General features: G+C 44.4%; 1 protein-coding gene across 1 annotated transcript in view; it reads right to left on the reverse strand.

The window, feature by feature from the left end:
* The window catches only part of GARS (glycyl-tRNA synthetase), a 33962-nt gene extending 18638 nt beyond the window's left edge, over positions 1-15324 (reverse strand). Inside the window, exons 1-7 of the mRNA XM_026652097.2 lie at positions 15043-15324; positions 10552-10654; positions 8150-8291; positions 6816-6904; positions 5240-5316; positions 3059-3204; positions 1751-1900 (exon numbers count right to left, since the gene is read on the reverse strand). Of these exons, the coding sequence (XP_026507882.1) occupies positions 1751-1900; positions 3059-3204; positions 5240-5316; positions 6816-6904; positions 8150-8291; positions 10552-10654; positions 15043-15324 (989 nt within the window). The remainder of the gene's footprint in view (positions 1-1750; positions 1901-3058; positions 3205-5239; positions 5317-6815; positions 6905-8149; positions 8292-10551; positions 10655-15042) is intronic.
* Between the last annotated feature and the right edge of the window lie 912 nt (positions 15325-16236).

Below are 16236 nucleotides of genomic sequence, written 5' to 3' on the forward strand. Positions count from 1 at the left end.
TAAACCCAGAAATTAAGAAATGGTCCGTGATCCCCCCATTAAGAAGCCAAATTTTAACTGCATGCCATTGAGATGGCTGTGCCGGGGAACGACTCAGACACAGGACATTTTCAGAAGTGGCTGACTAAAGTTGGGCACCTAAATCCATATTTACATCCCTAAATAGCCTGACTTCTGGTGGTAATGGGAGACATGGGTGCTCAGTAACTTCAGCAGACATTGCAGGTGGCTCACCCCTCTGAAAACCAGGCCTTCTGTTTGAGGGTTTACAATGAAGGCTCTTGTCATGCAAGATACTTTTGCAATCGGTTTGTCTGCAGTAAAACAGAGTAAATACATTAAACTTCAAGCACTCGTGGTGGAAAATGCTGGCCATATTTCCCCAAAGGTGGATCTCTTCGTTTTTCCTCAGAGATCGTGTTTAAGTGAAAGAGCCTCAGACAACAGAAGCACTAAGATAGCAACATGTAGCAAGCCCGCCTGTTCAACAATGGCGTATGTTCTCTTTTACATTATTGCTTCACTATGTATATATTTATACATTAGGTCTTTAACTTCAGTACCTCAAATTGCTTAGCAGTGAGTTACTTTGTGATCAGGAACCTTAAAGAAAGAGTTTTGTATAATCACTGAAGATTTTAAGTTTATTTTGCAAGCACCAGGATGTTATTCTATTGCAGAAAATTACAGCACAATTCCCTATGAAAGTATCACAAGCCTATAATTTATATTGTATTGGATAAGGGCTTCGGTGACAAGAACTGCCAGTTTACAGATGTAATAAGGAGAACAGGAGGGCTGAAAAAACCTCAGTGCCAGTAATGCCACTGCACCCTGTTAATGCCAGAAAATGTCATTATGTTAATCAGTTATCAATTTTACAACATGCACGGTGTGTAACTGCAGAGTAACTCCACTGACATCTATCAGAAGCTAAAGTAGTTTCAATCAGAGATCAGAGTCTGGGTCTGTGAACCAGAGCTGCAATGCCAAACATACCAGGGGACAAGATATCTCCATAGAAAGACACAGTTTCAATACTAAGGCCATCATTAAGAAGTGAAATGGGTCCATTTTTGGTTTCTCGACCAAGCTTTTATGAGCTTGGTCAGGTAGGCAGGCTTCTTTTTCAAACCAGCCAAACACAAAGCGATCAGCTTAAGGGTAAATTCCTCAAAGCTTTAGCTGCACAATCTCTCGCCCACTGAAGTCTGTGGAAACTCCACGAACATTTTAGGAGGTTCTCCTAGTGCATTCTAGGGCAGGGAAAGTGACTATTGGACCCACTTCAGATGCCAGGTATGGTAAGCAGAAGGCTTTGAAGATCTGAGGGTCTCTTGCTTGACTAATGTCCCGTAGTACCTTATCTAAGAGATAAAGTCCCTGTTTGTTCTTTGTCATATGATCTAAGGTTGAGACAAAAAAAAAAAACAAAAAAAAAACCACACACTACTCCAAGGTCTAACCAGGTTTTAATGCCAAGTTTTCATGCCTAATACAAATTCTTATCAATGTTTCTGAAGCAAGAGTCTCATAACCAAGATACTCTTTGCCAGTGAACTCTGATTACTTTAAGGCGTTTATTATGCAGCTACTCAGAGCCTTTTACAAGGCACAAGACATTCTCTCAAAGAGCAGGGTGGACAGGAAATCAGTGAAAAAAGACACTCAAGCCAGAGGGAGCTTTGATTTCCCCAGAGGCAGCTGATCACCTGCCAGATGTCCTGGTGGGGGAGAAAGTTTGCAGTACCTGACTCGGATGAGGCCAGAACGGGGCGAGATCTCGTTTCTGAAGGAATTTCCAATCTGGGCAGCAGCGAAAGGCAGTTTGCCTTGGTTAAATTCCAAAAGGCGTTTGAAGTTGAGGAAAATTCCCTGTGCAGTTTCTGGCCTTAGATAACTGGAGAAAAAACAAACAAACAAGACATAGGTGGGTAAATGGAGGGGGAAGCAAGGCAAACTTTGTTTCGATGCAAAAATGAGGCGGCCTCGTTTTGTCTCAGGTCTCTAATTCCAGGCACAAAACATCAAGGCAACATGCTCTGTTGCTCTCAGCAGCAGCAGCAATGTGGAGTTCAACAGGAAACCACAGATTATAAACAAGCATCAAGACTTGTTTTCTTTAGAGCAGCAAAGGCTGACTCAGGTGCTGCATCTAGGGTTCAAGGAGAGCAGGGGATGGTCCACTCACCTTTCTGATTGCAGCTCTCTTCTTATAAATTCAGGGGCCATGCTTATCCTCTCTGTACCCCTCCAATACTAGCACATATGGAGGTGAAGCAAGTCCAGCAATGCTGCCCTTATGAACCCCAGCAATTATAGAACCCTCCCAGGGTAATTACACACACAGATTAGCCATGGCCTCATCTTTTTCTAAGCTCATTTAAGGCTTCCGGTGCTAATACTTACATAGCCCACAGGTGAGTGGGTGTTCCACGTCCCGCTCTGTGCCAGTCCACAGAGGGTGAGTCTGTTACAGCCTCAGCTAGAGAGCCTGGATCTTTAGCTCAAGCCATAGCAGCCCATGCTTGTCCCCAGGTCAATCTTTGGTGCATCAACCAAGATGGCGGCCACAGACCACACATGACAGCTACCTTTGCTACGCAACTACCATTACGACAGACTAGCTTCACGCCCCTTCCTGCTTAGCCACAGAGGTCACTGACACCTGTGGAACCAATAATGTTCTGTTGCATGGGGAACAGGAGTCCAGGGCCTTGCTGCCCCATGCCACACAATTTAGCCTACAATGACATACATCCACCAGCCACTACGGCCTCTCAAGTAGAGCAGGTGTACAAGAACTGCATGGGCGACTACAGCTGTGATGGTCCTTCTTATCTTAAGAGTCCATGAGCCTATTTTGCAATAGCCGCTCTAGAGCAGCCTGGGGAAAAGACTGGGCAGGAGTGAATTGCAGAGGGAAGGCTGCATGAGATGAAATGTGGTTTGTTTTCAGTTTCGTATAGATCTCATTTCCAATCCTGGGCAATGGAAAATTACGGTCACTCTTAGCCACATGCCAAAAGAAAATGGGCAGCATGAGGCTGCTACCTACCCCTGCATGTTTCCTCCAGGCCCAATGGAGGTCTTGAACATCAGATTGAAAGAAACAGGAGGGGACAGGTCGTTCCCTGTGACGGGAGACTTCACGTTGTAATTCACAAAGAGATCGGTGAGCTCTTGCTGACTGTAGTTGTCCAACTAGCAACAAAACACAAGGATGGTTATTTTAAAATGACAAGACAAGGTTAAAGCAGTGATGGTTCGCCCCCTTCCCATCTATTATTAAACATGAGGTGAGGAAAACACTGGAAGAGATTGTTATAGGACTGGAACTCTGTATTTTATTTGGGGTGAGGGCTAAGGTTTGTAGCAGGGATGGAAGAACATGTTTTGAAAAACTATGGGCCCATGGCTCAGCTGCAGGCCAGAGCCTTTCAAGGCCCTGCAATCTTTTTAGAAGTACAAGCTCTGAGGTTGGGTATGAAGTGGCAACAGAGTCACTAGGAGGGCACCACCACCTACAGAGAACCTCCTTCTGAACAGTTCCAATCAAACCAGCCAGGGCAGGAGGGAGGCAGAAAAAAGGAATTGCTGGGAGGGAGAAGAAGAAAGTCAACTACAATTTCTGCAATGTTTTGCCTCCTTTCATGTCTTCTTCCTTCCACAAGCCTGTAATTACCTGGTGCACCAGACACAACACATGCCAAGCATCACACCTTGCATGACAGCGCTGCCGAGCAGATCTGCAGCACAGAAGCTGACTGCAGCAGTAAAGAGGTTCCACAAGCGTACTGCCTACTAGCTCTAACAGCAATTTGTTAACTAGAGGTTTCCATGAGTGAGATGTCGCCACCCTTACAGGGCCCTGCCTCCTTCCGTCTCTCCTATAAATCAGAGCAGAAGGAGATCCCAGACAGCTGTGTGAGAGAGACTGATTTAAAAGAACTGCTGGACTACTACATTTTAACCTGTAGTGTTCAATATTAGATAGGTCCTCTATCAAGGTAACCATACCTCACAGTGGCAGAGATAATTGAGAACTGGACTTGGTGATCAAACAGGCCTTGTCCATCCCTAACTTCTATGATCCCTGGCATATCAGAGAGCGCTCCCAAACTCGGAGCAGACAGGGAGATTCCTATATTAATAGAGTCTAACACTGTAAGAGCACTGCCAGCTTTACATCAAGTTTCCAGCTACAGCAGGGGACAGCACAAGGGGACAAATGTAACAGGGTCAAAGTTCAGTACTGTACTGTGGAGGAGTTATTGACCAGGACTCTGTGATGCAATACACTGAGATACACAGTACTATATCTGGAGAGAGCCATCTGCGCTGCATGCGGCTGTGAAAGCACTTATTCTAAAAGCCATGGGAACGAACATTAAAAACAAACTAAATGAAGACAAATCTCTACACACTGCAGCCCAGGAATGTTAGCCTGCAGCACTAACCATTCTAATGGTAAACAAGAGCAACCACACACTGAGAATCTTATACAGAGAAACAATTCCCAAGTGTCTAGAGACATCACCACAGGTTTTGATCCAGTACAAAAATTATTTAAAAAGCTACCTCCAAACCTTAGAGATATAATTCTTGTCCCTTGCATACGGCCCAAATGGCTGAGCCTTGCGTATGAGTGGGGGTTGGGGGGCTCAACAGGGGTGCAATTCTCCTCACTAGGCTGGCCACAGAGATGCTCTCTGGACAGATCTGCAGCCGTCTGGCTGCAGAAGCATGCATGAGACCAGTCTCTCTCTGAAGAGCAACAGGTGGTGGATCTGCTTAACCAAAAAACCTCCTGTACACAGAGGCACAGTGAGCCCGATGAGGTAATGGGCACATGGGGTGCAGACATCTGAGCAAGAGCCACAAATCCTGCCCCCGGTCACAAAGTGATGCTATAGTGGCTTTGATGCAGACAGGGCCCACTGAGCTGTTTTCCAAAGGAACATTTCCTTTAAGGAAAGCAGCACCTTAAGTATATTTAGGAGACTGATGGGCATATAGGGGGATGTGCTTGTTTTGGACATTTACGTCTAATGCTACAGCCTTCATGTCTGCTTGAAAAAACGGTGCCCAGTGGAAAGTTAACAACAGACGTGGGAAGCGGCATGTGCTTCTTCTCTTAGGGAGATGGGACAGGATGCCACTCTTGGATGTTTGTACCGCACCGCATCTCTGCCACGTCATTTATCAAGTTTTCATCATCCTCTGTTCAAGCACTGACCTGTGTTAAAACGTTTTCCATTTCTGTCTTTTTCTCAGCTGTACATTTCTTGTCAGACATCAGCTTCTGCAAGTGAGCTGTAAGCATTGGAAGTAGGGAATCAGTTCACATTGAGCAATATCACTGAACCACTCTAACCCTAAAACTACATGAATCAAGAGGATTATAAAGCACGAAACTGCCTGTACATTCCCACCGGACAAAACGCAATGGGCCAGATTCCCAGCTCCTGTGAATCACTGTAGCTCCATTGAAGTCAGTGGGGTTATGCGGATTTACACCAGCTGAGAATGTGACCCAGTGTTTCCAATCTGTCATTTCTGACATTCTCTAGTTTCCTGTTGAGAGAGGACGATGGGGAATGTTGTGTATATTTAGCAAACAGGACCTGTGTCACTCTTTCCTCCCCCGCCCCTTAGTTTAAACCCAGTCTGGGTAAGGCACTGGAAGCGTGAGGGTGAAATCTATTCCCATTTCAGAAAGGCTTCTCCTTCTATCGTGTGTTCATGCACATACATACGAATTCACTGCTATTGGCTTGCACAGCCTTTTCATTTCTTATTAAGTGTACCGACCCTCCACAGGACAAGTTATCAGTGGGGAGTTGAACCCAGGACCTCTAGATCCAAAGTATAGCTCTCTACCACTTGAACAAAACGATTTGGTCCACTAGCAGATAGTAACACAGGTGGCTTTACTCTGTGGATCGGCCATAGAGGGGACATACACACTCTTGGTTAGCATGTTACATAAAGGCAAAGAAAATATTAAGTTGAATATTCTGAGACCACTTCTTAATGCTAATATCTATTAGATGCAGAACAGTATCACCAGGGGAATGATGGAAGGCCCTTTGGCATGAGCCATTTAAAGCTAGACTACACCCATCCTTCACTTGACCAGGGGATGGACAAGACGTAGATCTGCTCCATCTCCAATGTCTAGGATTCCATGGTTTGTTTAATACAAATCAATGTAAAGAATCACACTGATTTTGCAACCTGGCTGGATTCTGAGCATATAAAGCTCAACAGTACCCTTGAAATGCCTCTTCCACGAAACAAGTCCAGGCCAGCAGCTTTGTCCTGCAACCATCTCTCTAGTAAATTTAACCTGAGATTCGATCAAAAAGCAAGTTTCAGCCAACACCAGAACAATAAGAAAAATAAGACCAAAGCATGGCCTTTATGTGCTTTGTTTAGATTTGTTAGATGGAAGGTCAGGCTTGTTATGCAGGAAGCCAGACTAGATGATCCAATGATCCCTTGTGGCTTAATCTATGAATTATTAGAAAATAAAAATGAGATCTTTATTGTACAGTATTTCTATTAGGTGAAAGTCATTCCACTGCAGAGGTCCTGTGCATCACTTCAGACCTTAACACAATGTTTAAATGGGGTGGAGGGCTTGCAAGGGTCACCTACGCTGGGTGAATGTTTCCCTTAGTGAAGCATAGATATTAATATGCAAGATATTTACTAGGTCATCTCATCTATCCTCATAAGCAGGGCATCCCCCTACGGAGCATAAAGCACTCACAAGGAATCTCTCAGCCAGTCCTGCCCTCAGAATGTACCTTTTAAGAGATGATCAGCACGAAAACACTCCCCATTTTTCACATCTTTCACCATGAAGTCAGCAAATTTTTCTACATGGCCAGAGGTCCTGGGACAGAAGACACTACTTTAGAAACACATATTGTCACTTGACAGCACCAGAGTAGCATGTGAGCCCACAATGAAGACCGACATTAAAGAGATCTCCTCTAAACCAAGCAACCAAAGTGCAGGCTCATTCTTGCTTCAGTTTACGGACCTGTATTTAGTAGTTTCCTCATTTAGAAATCGTCTGTGGCCATAAGGATCCTTGAGAAAGCCTGGATACCCCCCCCCCCCCGAATCCATTTTAGGTTCGTACATTGTGGTGCTATTTTACTGGCCCATTCTCTTTTGTTTACTGCATAATTACTGGAGCAAGATAAGGATGCATTTGTGGGGGGAACTCGATGGGTCAGGTGACTAGCGGTGGCATTTGGACACTCACTCTTCTGTCATTGGTTTGAGTGTGACCCAAGCTGTTACCAGGTGAAAGTCTTTACTATCCAGTGCTGGCTCATTGACCCATCTCAGTGGTCTCAGTCCAATTCCCAGAAAGCATCCACACCACACCACACCGCCATGAGCATACTAAGCACCCTGGCTGCCAGTTTTAGCAGAGGTGCTAGGGACGGGAGAGGTATGGAGACTGAATTACACTCTCACCCTTCGAGGTGTTGCCTCCAGGGCAGGGTTGAGGCACACTTCGGGAGCTGTATGAGGCCTATTGCTTTGCTGCTTTCTGTGCTCTACCTGTGCTGTGGATAAACAAAGGACTTCAGTCTCCACGGCTGGTACCATTCACTAGTACTACAGTTGTACTGTTAATGGATAGTGGTGGTTTCTGCCAGGCTTCCACATGGAGAGGAAGCAATGTTCAGTGGTTAGGGCACTAGTCTAAAACTTGGGAGATTTGAGTTCAAGTCCTTGCTCTGACAGACTTCCTGCGAGACCCTTAGGCAAGTCAGTGTCTCGGTGCTTCAGTTCCTCCATCTGTAAAATGGGGATATGAGCACCACCCTAACTCACAGGGGGGTTATGAGGCTAAACCCATTACAGATTGTGGGGCTCTCAGCTATTACGATAATGGGGCCCATATACAAACCTTTGGTAGATATCTACTTGAACAGCAGCTTCCACTAACTACCTAGCTAAGTGCAGCCACCTAGATATTCTGCATTGCTACAAGGTAACAGGGTAGCAAACTGGGTGACCTAGTCTCATAGTCCTGTGGTTATTTTTACAAGGGCTTGCAAAGAAATCTATCACTACCAGAAATGAACACACACTGCAAGAGAGAAGGGCCCATATTTACTTCAGAACTGGCTCTGGGGTGAGCATGGTGCAGTCTATCTCTAGAATCTGATCCTCCTGTATAAAGTGCAGCCTCCAAGCTTGGATAATGTTGTTCTTCAAAGCACATCCAACAGGCCCAAAGTCATACAGGCCACTAACACCTACAAGAGAAGTAAAATATGGGTCACACCATCTTACACAGCAATTTTGTTTTGATTAAAACAAACAAAACAAAAAAAAACAAACAAACAACCCAAAGCCCACAAACTACAATGTTTCAATTTTTAGGTGTCAGTCCAGGTTATTTATTGGGCACCCTCTGAGTACGAGCTGCTTCGTAGGAACCAGAGTGAAACAGGGTCTGCCTTCAAAAGCTTACAATGGGAAGGATTGATCCTGCCAAGTGCTGGAAGTGCTCAGCATCTACAAGAATTGGCCCCTAGGTGAGAAAGTTAATACAGTTCAGTCCCACAATGCACTGGGTGATCCGCTTGTGGCCAAAACTCAACCAGATTCAGATACATGTTCTATAAATATACAAACCACACTTCCTCCTCCAGTGGATTATTCCTGGGGAGTATGTGGAAGAAAATGTATTTGAAGGCGGGAGCTGAATACAGAGAGAAGATGGACACTTGCATACTCTGCGGGGAAGCTGTGCTGTAACAGAACGTATCCTACATACACCCACCAGTTTATACTTAATGAGGAAAGGAAAGTAGCAAATATGTTACAATGAAAGAAAAGAGCAGAAAGGCCCAGACTGTCAGCCTGTAAACGCCACATTGAAAATTTACTCCGGAATCTGAGGTCACACAGGAAAGACACGCAGCCTGACAGACAGCGCTATTCTAATGCAGTGGCTCTCAACTGTTCCAAAACTACTGTACCCCTTGCAGGAGTCTGATTTGTCTTGAGTACCTCAAGTTTCACCTCACTAAAAAACTATTTGCTTACAAAATCAGACATAAAAATACAAAAAAGTGTCACAGCTCACTAGTACTGGAAAATTGCTGACTTTCTCATTCTTACCATATACACCTCTACCCCGAATATAACACGAATTTGGATAGAATGCGGTAAAGCAGCACTCCGGGAGCTGGGGCGGGGTGTGGCTGCGCACTCCGGCAGATCAAAGCAAGTTCGATATAACGCGGTTTCACCTATAACGCGGTAAGATTTTTTGGCTCCCAAGGACAGCGTTATATCGAGGTAGAGGTGTAATTAAAAATATATCAATTGGAATATAAATATTGTACTTGCATTCCAGTGTATAGTATATAGAGCAGAATAAACATGTCATTGTCTGCATGAAATTTTAGTTCGTACTGACTTGGCTAGTGCTTTTTATATAGCCTGATGTAAAACTAGGCAAATATCTAGATGAGTTGATGTACCCCTTCTCCATACCCTACGCATACCCCTGGTTGAGAACCACATCTGGTTATCTGAAAAGGTTTGACTGCCATATTTAGCCACTTGCTCAGTGCAACTCCTTGAAAAGAGTTTCACCGCAGTAACAGGATCGAGAGCAGTAGCAGAATCTGGTATTTGAGTGATGTTAACATTAACTTGGCCAGGAAAGTTCAGAGAAAGACGTACGGTATTAGGAAAGAAGGTAATCACTTGGCTTTCAAAAAAAATTCCCAGCCACCCTATTTCCACTAGCTCCCTGGACAGTATACATTCCCTCTCTGATCTTCCTATTTGCATTCTGAAAGCACAAGATGGAACTCATGCCCACACATACTTGGAAGAAGTTTCGAGACTGGGTAAAGCCAACTTTCCAAAAACCCACTGATGTTTCATAGTATTATTAAGGCTACGATTTAGTCATGGGTATTTTTAGTAAAAAGTCATGGACAGGTCACGGGCAATAAACAAAAATTCACGTTATGACCTATCCATAACTTTTACTATAAATACCCCTGATTAAATCTTGGGAGGGCTGTGCAGAGGGGGGGGCGCCCCGCGGGGGGGAGCGCCACAGGGGCTGCTACTGGGGCCAGACGTAGCACCAACTGCCGGGGACCGCCGGAGCAGTGGCTGCTCCGGTCGCCCGAGGGACCGCTGCACGGGCTGGCCCCAGGGCAACTCCAGCAGCAGCCAGTGTGGCTGGCTGTGGGGCCACCCAAGCGGCGGGCTGCAGAGCTGCTCCAGCAATAGCCAGTGTGGCTGGCCCCAGAGCCAGCTGCTTGGGTGGCCCTGGGATCAGCCACACTGGCCTCTACCGAAGTCACGGAAGTTGCGGAAAATCATGGAATCCATGACTTCTGCGACTTCCATGACAGACACGGAGCCCTAATTATCATCATCATCATCATCAACAACGTAACATGTCAGGTGAACACGGCACTTCATAATCGTGTAGAGACACTCTACCCTAAAGTGATTAGAATTTAAATTTGTTTAAGCTTGTACCTCCATAAATAGCAAAAGCTTGATCATAGAAAAACCTCCGCTTCAGAGTGTCCTCCATTTTCGTTCTGTCCACAATGTCATCCTTGGGCTGTAAAGCCAGCTCCTGTAAAACAGGCAGGGCGAAAATAATCAATGGTTCCAGTTACTGGCAGTAAAATGAATCCTTCCTCAATCACCATTATGGGACAAAATGACCTCTGTTCGAAAGTAGCCTTCACAGGCACCTCCCAGATCGGGACGTTCAAATTGGAAGATACGTGCCTAACTGCTAAGGTAAACGTCCAAATGCCAGATTTAGCCACCAAGTTTGAAAAGTGAGCTCTGTGAGCTTAAACACTTGCACAAGTATTGGGAGGTTCTGGATGCTACTGGGATTTTGATAACGAGGATTATGAAGACCATCCATGTTGTGATATGTCAAGGAGAAATTTCCTAGCCATCTGTACAACAAGCAACGACTACTTCTAAAGCACACTTCCTCTGAGACACTTGGGGTTTCTGTATAACATAACACAAGCTATAGGTATCAGATGTCTAATGGTAGCATTTGACTGAAGACTAGGAATATGTTTTATACCATCCTCTTGTTATCTGAATTCAAACATCAGACAGAGCAAATACAATTGCATGTATTCCACATGATTACTGTAAAACGATGCCGGTAATAAAAAACAACAGTTTTAGACTCAGAACATATGCCTTAGATGTCACTTTCCACGTTAAGTTTTAATAACTATTATCAACACACATTATGACAAAAGATATGCAGAGAGAACACCTACTTTTCATTAAACAAGTGTATAGGAATTTCAGTCTACCCACCTAATACTGATTTTTATACCAAGCCCATTGCTGTGATATCTGATCACCCACCCCATTCATTATTGACAGTGGGTTTTTCCCCATTAAGACATTTGAGCAACGGAATCTATTCTGACAAATGACTTACAGAATTTTTTGTTTCTAAAACAACTATATAAAGTGGACTAAGGTACTCTGTCAAGGTTAAACTAAAACCTTTTATTCTGAATCTTCTTTGGCTTATATCACTAACTTAAAGTAGTATGGCCAACATTTTACAACTTGGGTGCTTGCAGTCAGGTACCTAAACCCACATTTAAGCATATAAACAAAAGAGGCCTGATTTTCAGGAATGCTAAAGCATCTGCAGCGCCCATTAACTTCAGGCCAATAAGTAGGGCCCTACCAAATTTACGGCCGTGAAAAGTGATTAACGGACCATGGCATCTGGTCTTTTGTGCACCTTTACCCTATACTATACAGATTTCACAGAGGAGACCAGCGTTTCTCAAACTGGGGGTCCAGACCCAAAAGGAGGTCACAGGGGGGGTTGCAAGGTTATTGTAGGGGGTTGTGATATTGTGACCCTTACTTCTGCGCTGCCTTCAGAACTGGGTGGCTGGAGAACGGCAAGTGCTGGCCAGGCGCCCAGAGCTGAAGGCAGTGCCGCTGCCAGCAGCAGTGCAAAAGTAAGGGTGGCAGTACCATACCATGCCACCCTAACTTCTGCGCTGCTGCCTTCAGAGCTGTGTGGCCAGAGAGTGGCGGCTGCTGGCCGAGGGCCCAACTCTGAAGGCAGCAGCACAGAAGTAAGGATAGCAATACCATACCATGTCATCCTTACTTCTGTGCTGCTGCTGGCGGTGGTGGTGCTGCCTTCAGAACTGGGCTCCTGGCTAGCAGTCGCTGCTTTCTGGCTGCCTACTTCTGAAGGCAGCGCCGCCACCAGCCTCAGAGCAGAAGGGTGGCAATACCGCAATCCCCCTTCAATAATCTTGCGACCCACCCCCTTTTGGGCCAGGACCCCTACAGTTACAGTGAAATTTCAGATTTTCATATCTGAAATCAAGAAATTTATGATTTTTAAAATCCTATGACCATGAAATTGACCAAAATGGACCATAAATTTGGTATGGCCCTACCAATAAGTAAATCTGCCTGATAAAAAAAAAAAAAAAAAAAGAGCGGATATCAATTTAAAGAAAGATAGTTGACAGTGCCAAAACAATAGCTTTAAAGTACAGACTGAGGAAGGAGAGAAGTACACTCTGTAAGGACTAGAGACATCTCAAAACTGCCAGGACTTCTCAGCAGGAGGAATGAGTTTCTGACAAGGAGATGGGGGAAAGAGGGAAACGACAGAGGCATGGCCTGACATCGAATGGCAAAAAATGGTCAGCGCTTCAGGAGAGACCCAAAACAATAGGAGAATATAGGAGATTCCAGGCCCTACCACCAATATGTGTTGGGTCACTATTAGAGATGCAATGCTAAGCTGGCTATGTTGCAGTTACTCCAAGGAAGGAGTGGAGTCTAACTATTTGGCTTCACTCTTTTTAAGAAGTGGAGAGGGGAGCATGTGATGGCTGCAAGGGGGATGTCTACATCTTTGGGCCCTGCGTAAGAGCTCCGTCATCTACTGACTTGAGAAAATGGAAACAAGTTGGTATCTGAGCCCGGCCTATATCCTCTCAGAGGAGCTCTCAAACACAGATGTGCCCTACACCGTTAAGGGTTTGGAAGCCGACTGTGCCCACGTAGAGCGACACCTCCCCTTTACATGCAGCCAATGTGGAAGTTACAGGGCCAGCGTGATACTGTCTAGTTGCTCAAATCAGCAGGCATCCACGCTGCTGCGTTCCTCTCAAGTTGCCACTGATGAACATGCCCGGCTGGAAGCCTTGCCAAACAGGAATGGCAATAATCAACACTTGTGCTGACAGGGACACGTGACGGTGTTGCAAGGTCATCCTGGAATAAATATGAATACAGCCCACACACATTGTGTAACTGACAAACAAGCCTCTGCACCAGATCCTATACACGCCTTTCCCATGGAAAAGGAGTGGCTGAAAGGGGTGCCAAGACTCCTAACCTGACTCATGGCCTCTCTAAATGAAGTTTGCCAGGATTACAAGACATAACCAGAGAACAGATTTAAAAAAAAAAATTAGTCACTGTAACCGAGACTAGCCATGAGCAAATCGTGGGTTTTAAAGCGTGGTTCCACTCTGAAAAGTGACTCAGTCTTACTCAGATTGCCTCCTTGTGCATCTCCAGTCATGGCTGCTGACTTAAGAGACAAATAGCTTCTCACTCTGGCCTGCTTTGAAGAACTAATTGAATTATTTAGATTTGATTCTGGTGCTCTAATTATTAGCTGAGTTCCAAGCACAGAAGCAGCCTCCGCCCTCTGTTTACGTACACCACCACTGAAGACAATAAGGTTACACAAATGTATCTAATAAAAAAAAGGGGGGGGGAGGGGGAATTCTCTTATCTGGTAATATACAAGCCAGAAAGTACCCAGAACCTGCTCTTAGATCTCAAGGTGAGTTTGCAGAGCTGGCTAGGGGTGTGTGGGGAAGATATATTTTTACTCATATATTGAGCAAATTTGATCTGGAAATCAAGATAAACCTGGAACCCCCCCAATGTCATTTTTAGAGCCCCTTTTCAGAACAGAACTGTATTTTAAAAATGGACAACTTAAATTTGGCCTTCAATTTGGAAAAAAAATATGGTAACTGGAAATATTTTTTTTAAAATGTGTTAAGTTACAGTGAACAGAATTGTTTTTAAACAAAAATCTCCCCTGCCAGGTTTGTAACTCAAACATTGTGTAAAGAATCTGAAAGTGAAACGTACAAAGTGACTTTACAGGGGTTTCATTTTGCTAGCTGACAAATGCAAAAAGTAAACAAAGAATAGTGACATGCACATTGGCTTTTAAAAATTCTTTCCCTTTTGATCATCTAAGCTCTTATCAGCAATGTAGGGAAGAAATATATTTGTTTACAACATGTGATTTTTAAGTTGACTGCAAGTTATAAAACAACTCTACTGGCTGGGACGGAGTCATGGGCACAGCAGTGGAAGGCATCCAAACTGACAACAGTGACTGGCTCTTGAATTTCTGTGGCACAAACAGCAAGGAAGAAAGAGAAAGCCAGGAAAGCCAAGGAACAACTGTCCGAAGACAGCGACAGAGGAGATTGAATGCGCTGGCATCACCTGGAAAGAAGTAGCACAACTAGCCAGCGACCATAATCACTGGAGGAACTGGACTGTTTGATGTGTCAGCCGCACAGGAGGAACTGAGGTAAGGGAAGTTATCAAGTGGTGTCAATCACTAGCTTTGCCATCTATGCCACTGAACTGACCATTTTATAATGAAAGGTAAGAGATTACATAGTCCCATGCTGATATAACAACATGAATCCTAGGTTAAAAAAGTAGATTGGAACATAGCATCTACTGGTCAAGACAGTCTAGCATAAACAGAGAGACAAAGTGGGTGAGGTAATATCTTTTATTGACAAACTTCTGTTGGTGAGATAGACAAGCTTTCACCGAGCTCCACCTCCTCTTTTAAATGTATGCATTTAAAAAACACCACCACTTGACTGTAGGAATTCAAGTATGCTCATGCAAAACCCTCTAGACCACAGATCTAATTCTCAGACTCACCTTGGCTTCTAGGATCTTCTTCCGAGCCTTGAGCTCTGCTACAGCTCTGTCTACATCCACCTGGGGAGCCTTCTCTTCTTTCAGCTTTCTTACCAGTTCCCCCTGAGGAAGAACACAGGAGAATCTAAGATATGGATTCCATTCTGAAAGGCAGGTGTGAGGGACATTCCGCTCTAAAGACTGCCTGAGCGTTTCTACAATCACATGGAAACTGGCCAAAGTACTGGAGGTGGGGGAACACCTTGAAATTGGAAAGTGAGCATCAGCTGAGTTTGATAGCATTAAAGAACCTCAGAAGTAACTGCTTCCCACCCACTTGCAATTATTTTTATCTCAATATGTGACTACACCCCCTTAAAAAAAAAGTCTATTTGAATAGGCACAAGCACTATTATGGTTATTAGAGTTTCTCTGATGTTCATGGAAAAGAGATCCATGCTTTTTTCAGGACAGCAGGTTATCAAAGCAGTGTAGGAAATGAACACAACTTTATGAGAGCGCAAGACACAGTAGGACCTTGGAACCAGACTAATTACCATCGTCTTGCAAGAGTTATAGAAGGGTTTCCCTATCCCACATGGTAAGGATTCCCGTCCCCCACGACCCAGGAAATGTGACAGGCAAACAATCATGTGGAATTATTAACCCCTACATACTCTATAATATGGCTTTACAATACTTTTTGGGACTACGTCAACACTTCAGAGCCTATTTAGCATAGCCCCCTAGCGGGATGCTGCTGACACCAACAAAAGGAGTTTTTCTGCCAGTGTAGGAACACCACCTCCCTGAACAACATTAGCTATGTTGACAGAAGCACTCTTCTGTTGCCAATAGCTGCATCTACACAGGGAGGTTTGTTGGCATAGCTACGTCGATCAGGGGTGTGGTTTTTTCACACCCCTGACCAACACAGCTGCATCAGTAAAAACTGTAAGCAGTGGCTGTAGATAACTTAATTCTGCTTCTTGCCTGTGTTTAAGTGAATGAACAGTCTTTCCCTCCATCCCCCAAAAAGGAATTATCTAGCCAAAAAAAAATTGTTTATCTTGAATTACTGAGAGAGAAATGTTGAGAGGCAAGGAACAAGAGAATAGAGACAGCTACAGATGTGAAGTACATGCAAAAATCAATAACTTCCCTAGTTTAATGCTCCCAGTTTAGCATCTTTCCTGTACCTTCTCTTCTTTCATT

This window comes from Terrapene carolina, unplaced genomic scaffold, assembly GCF_002925995.2.
Source record: "Terrapene carolina triunguis isolate 2854851 unplaced genomic scaffold, T_m_triunguis-2.0 Scaffold111, whole genome shotgun sequence".
Lineage (NCBI taxonomy): Eukaryota > Metazoa > Chordata > Testudines > Emydidae > Terrapene > Terrapene triunguis.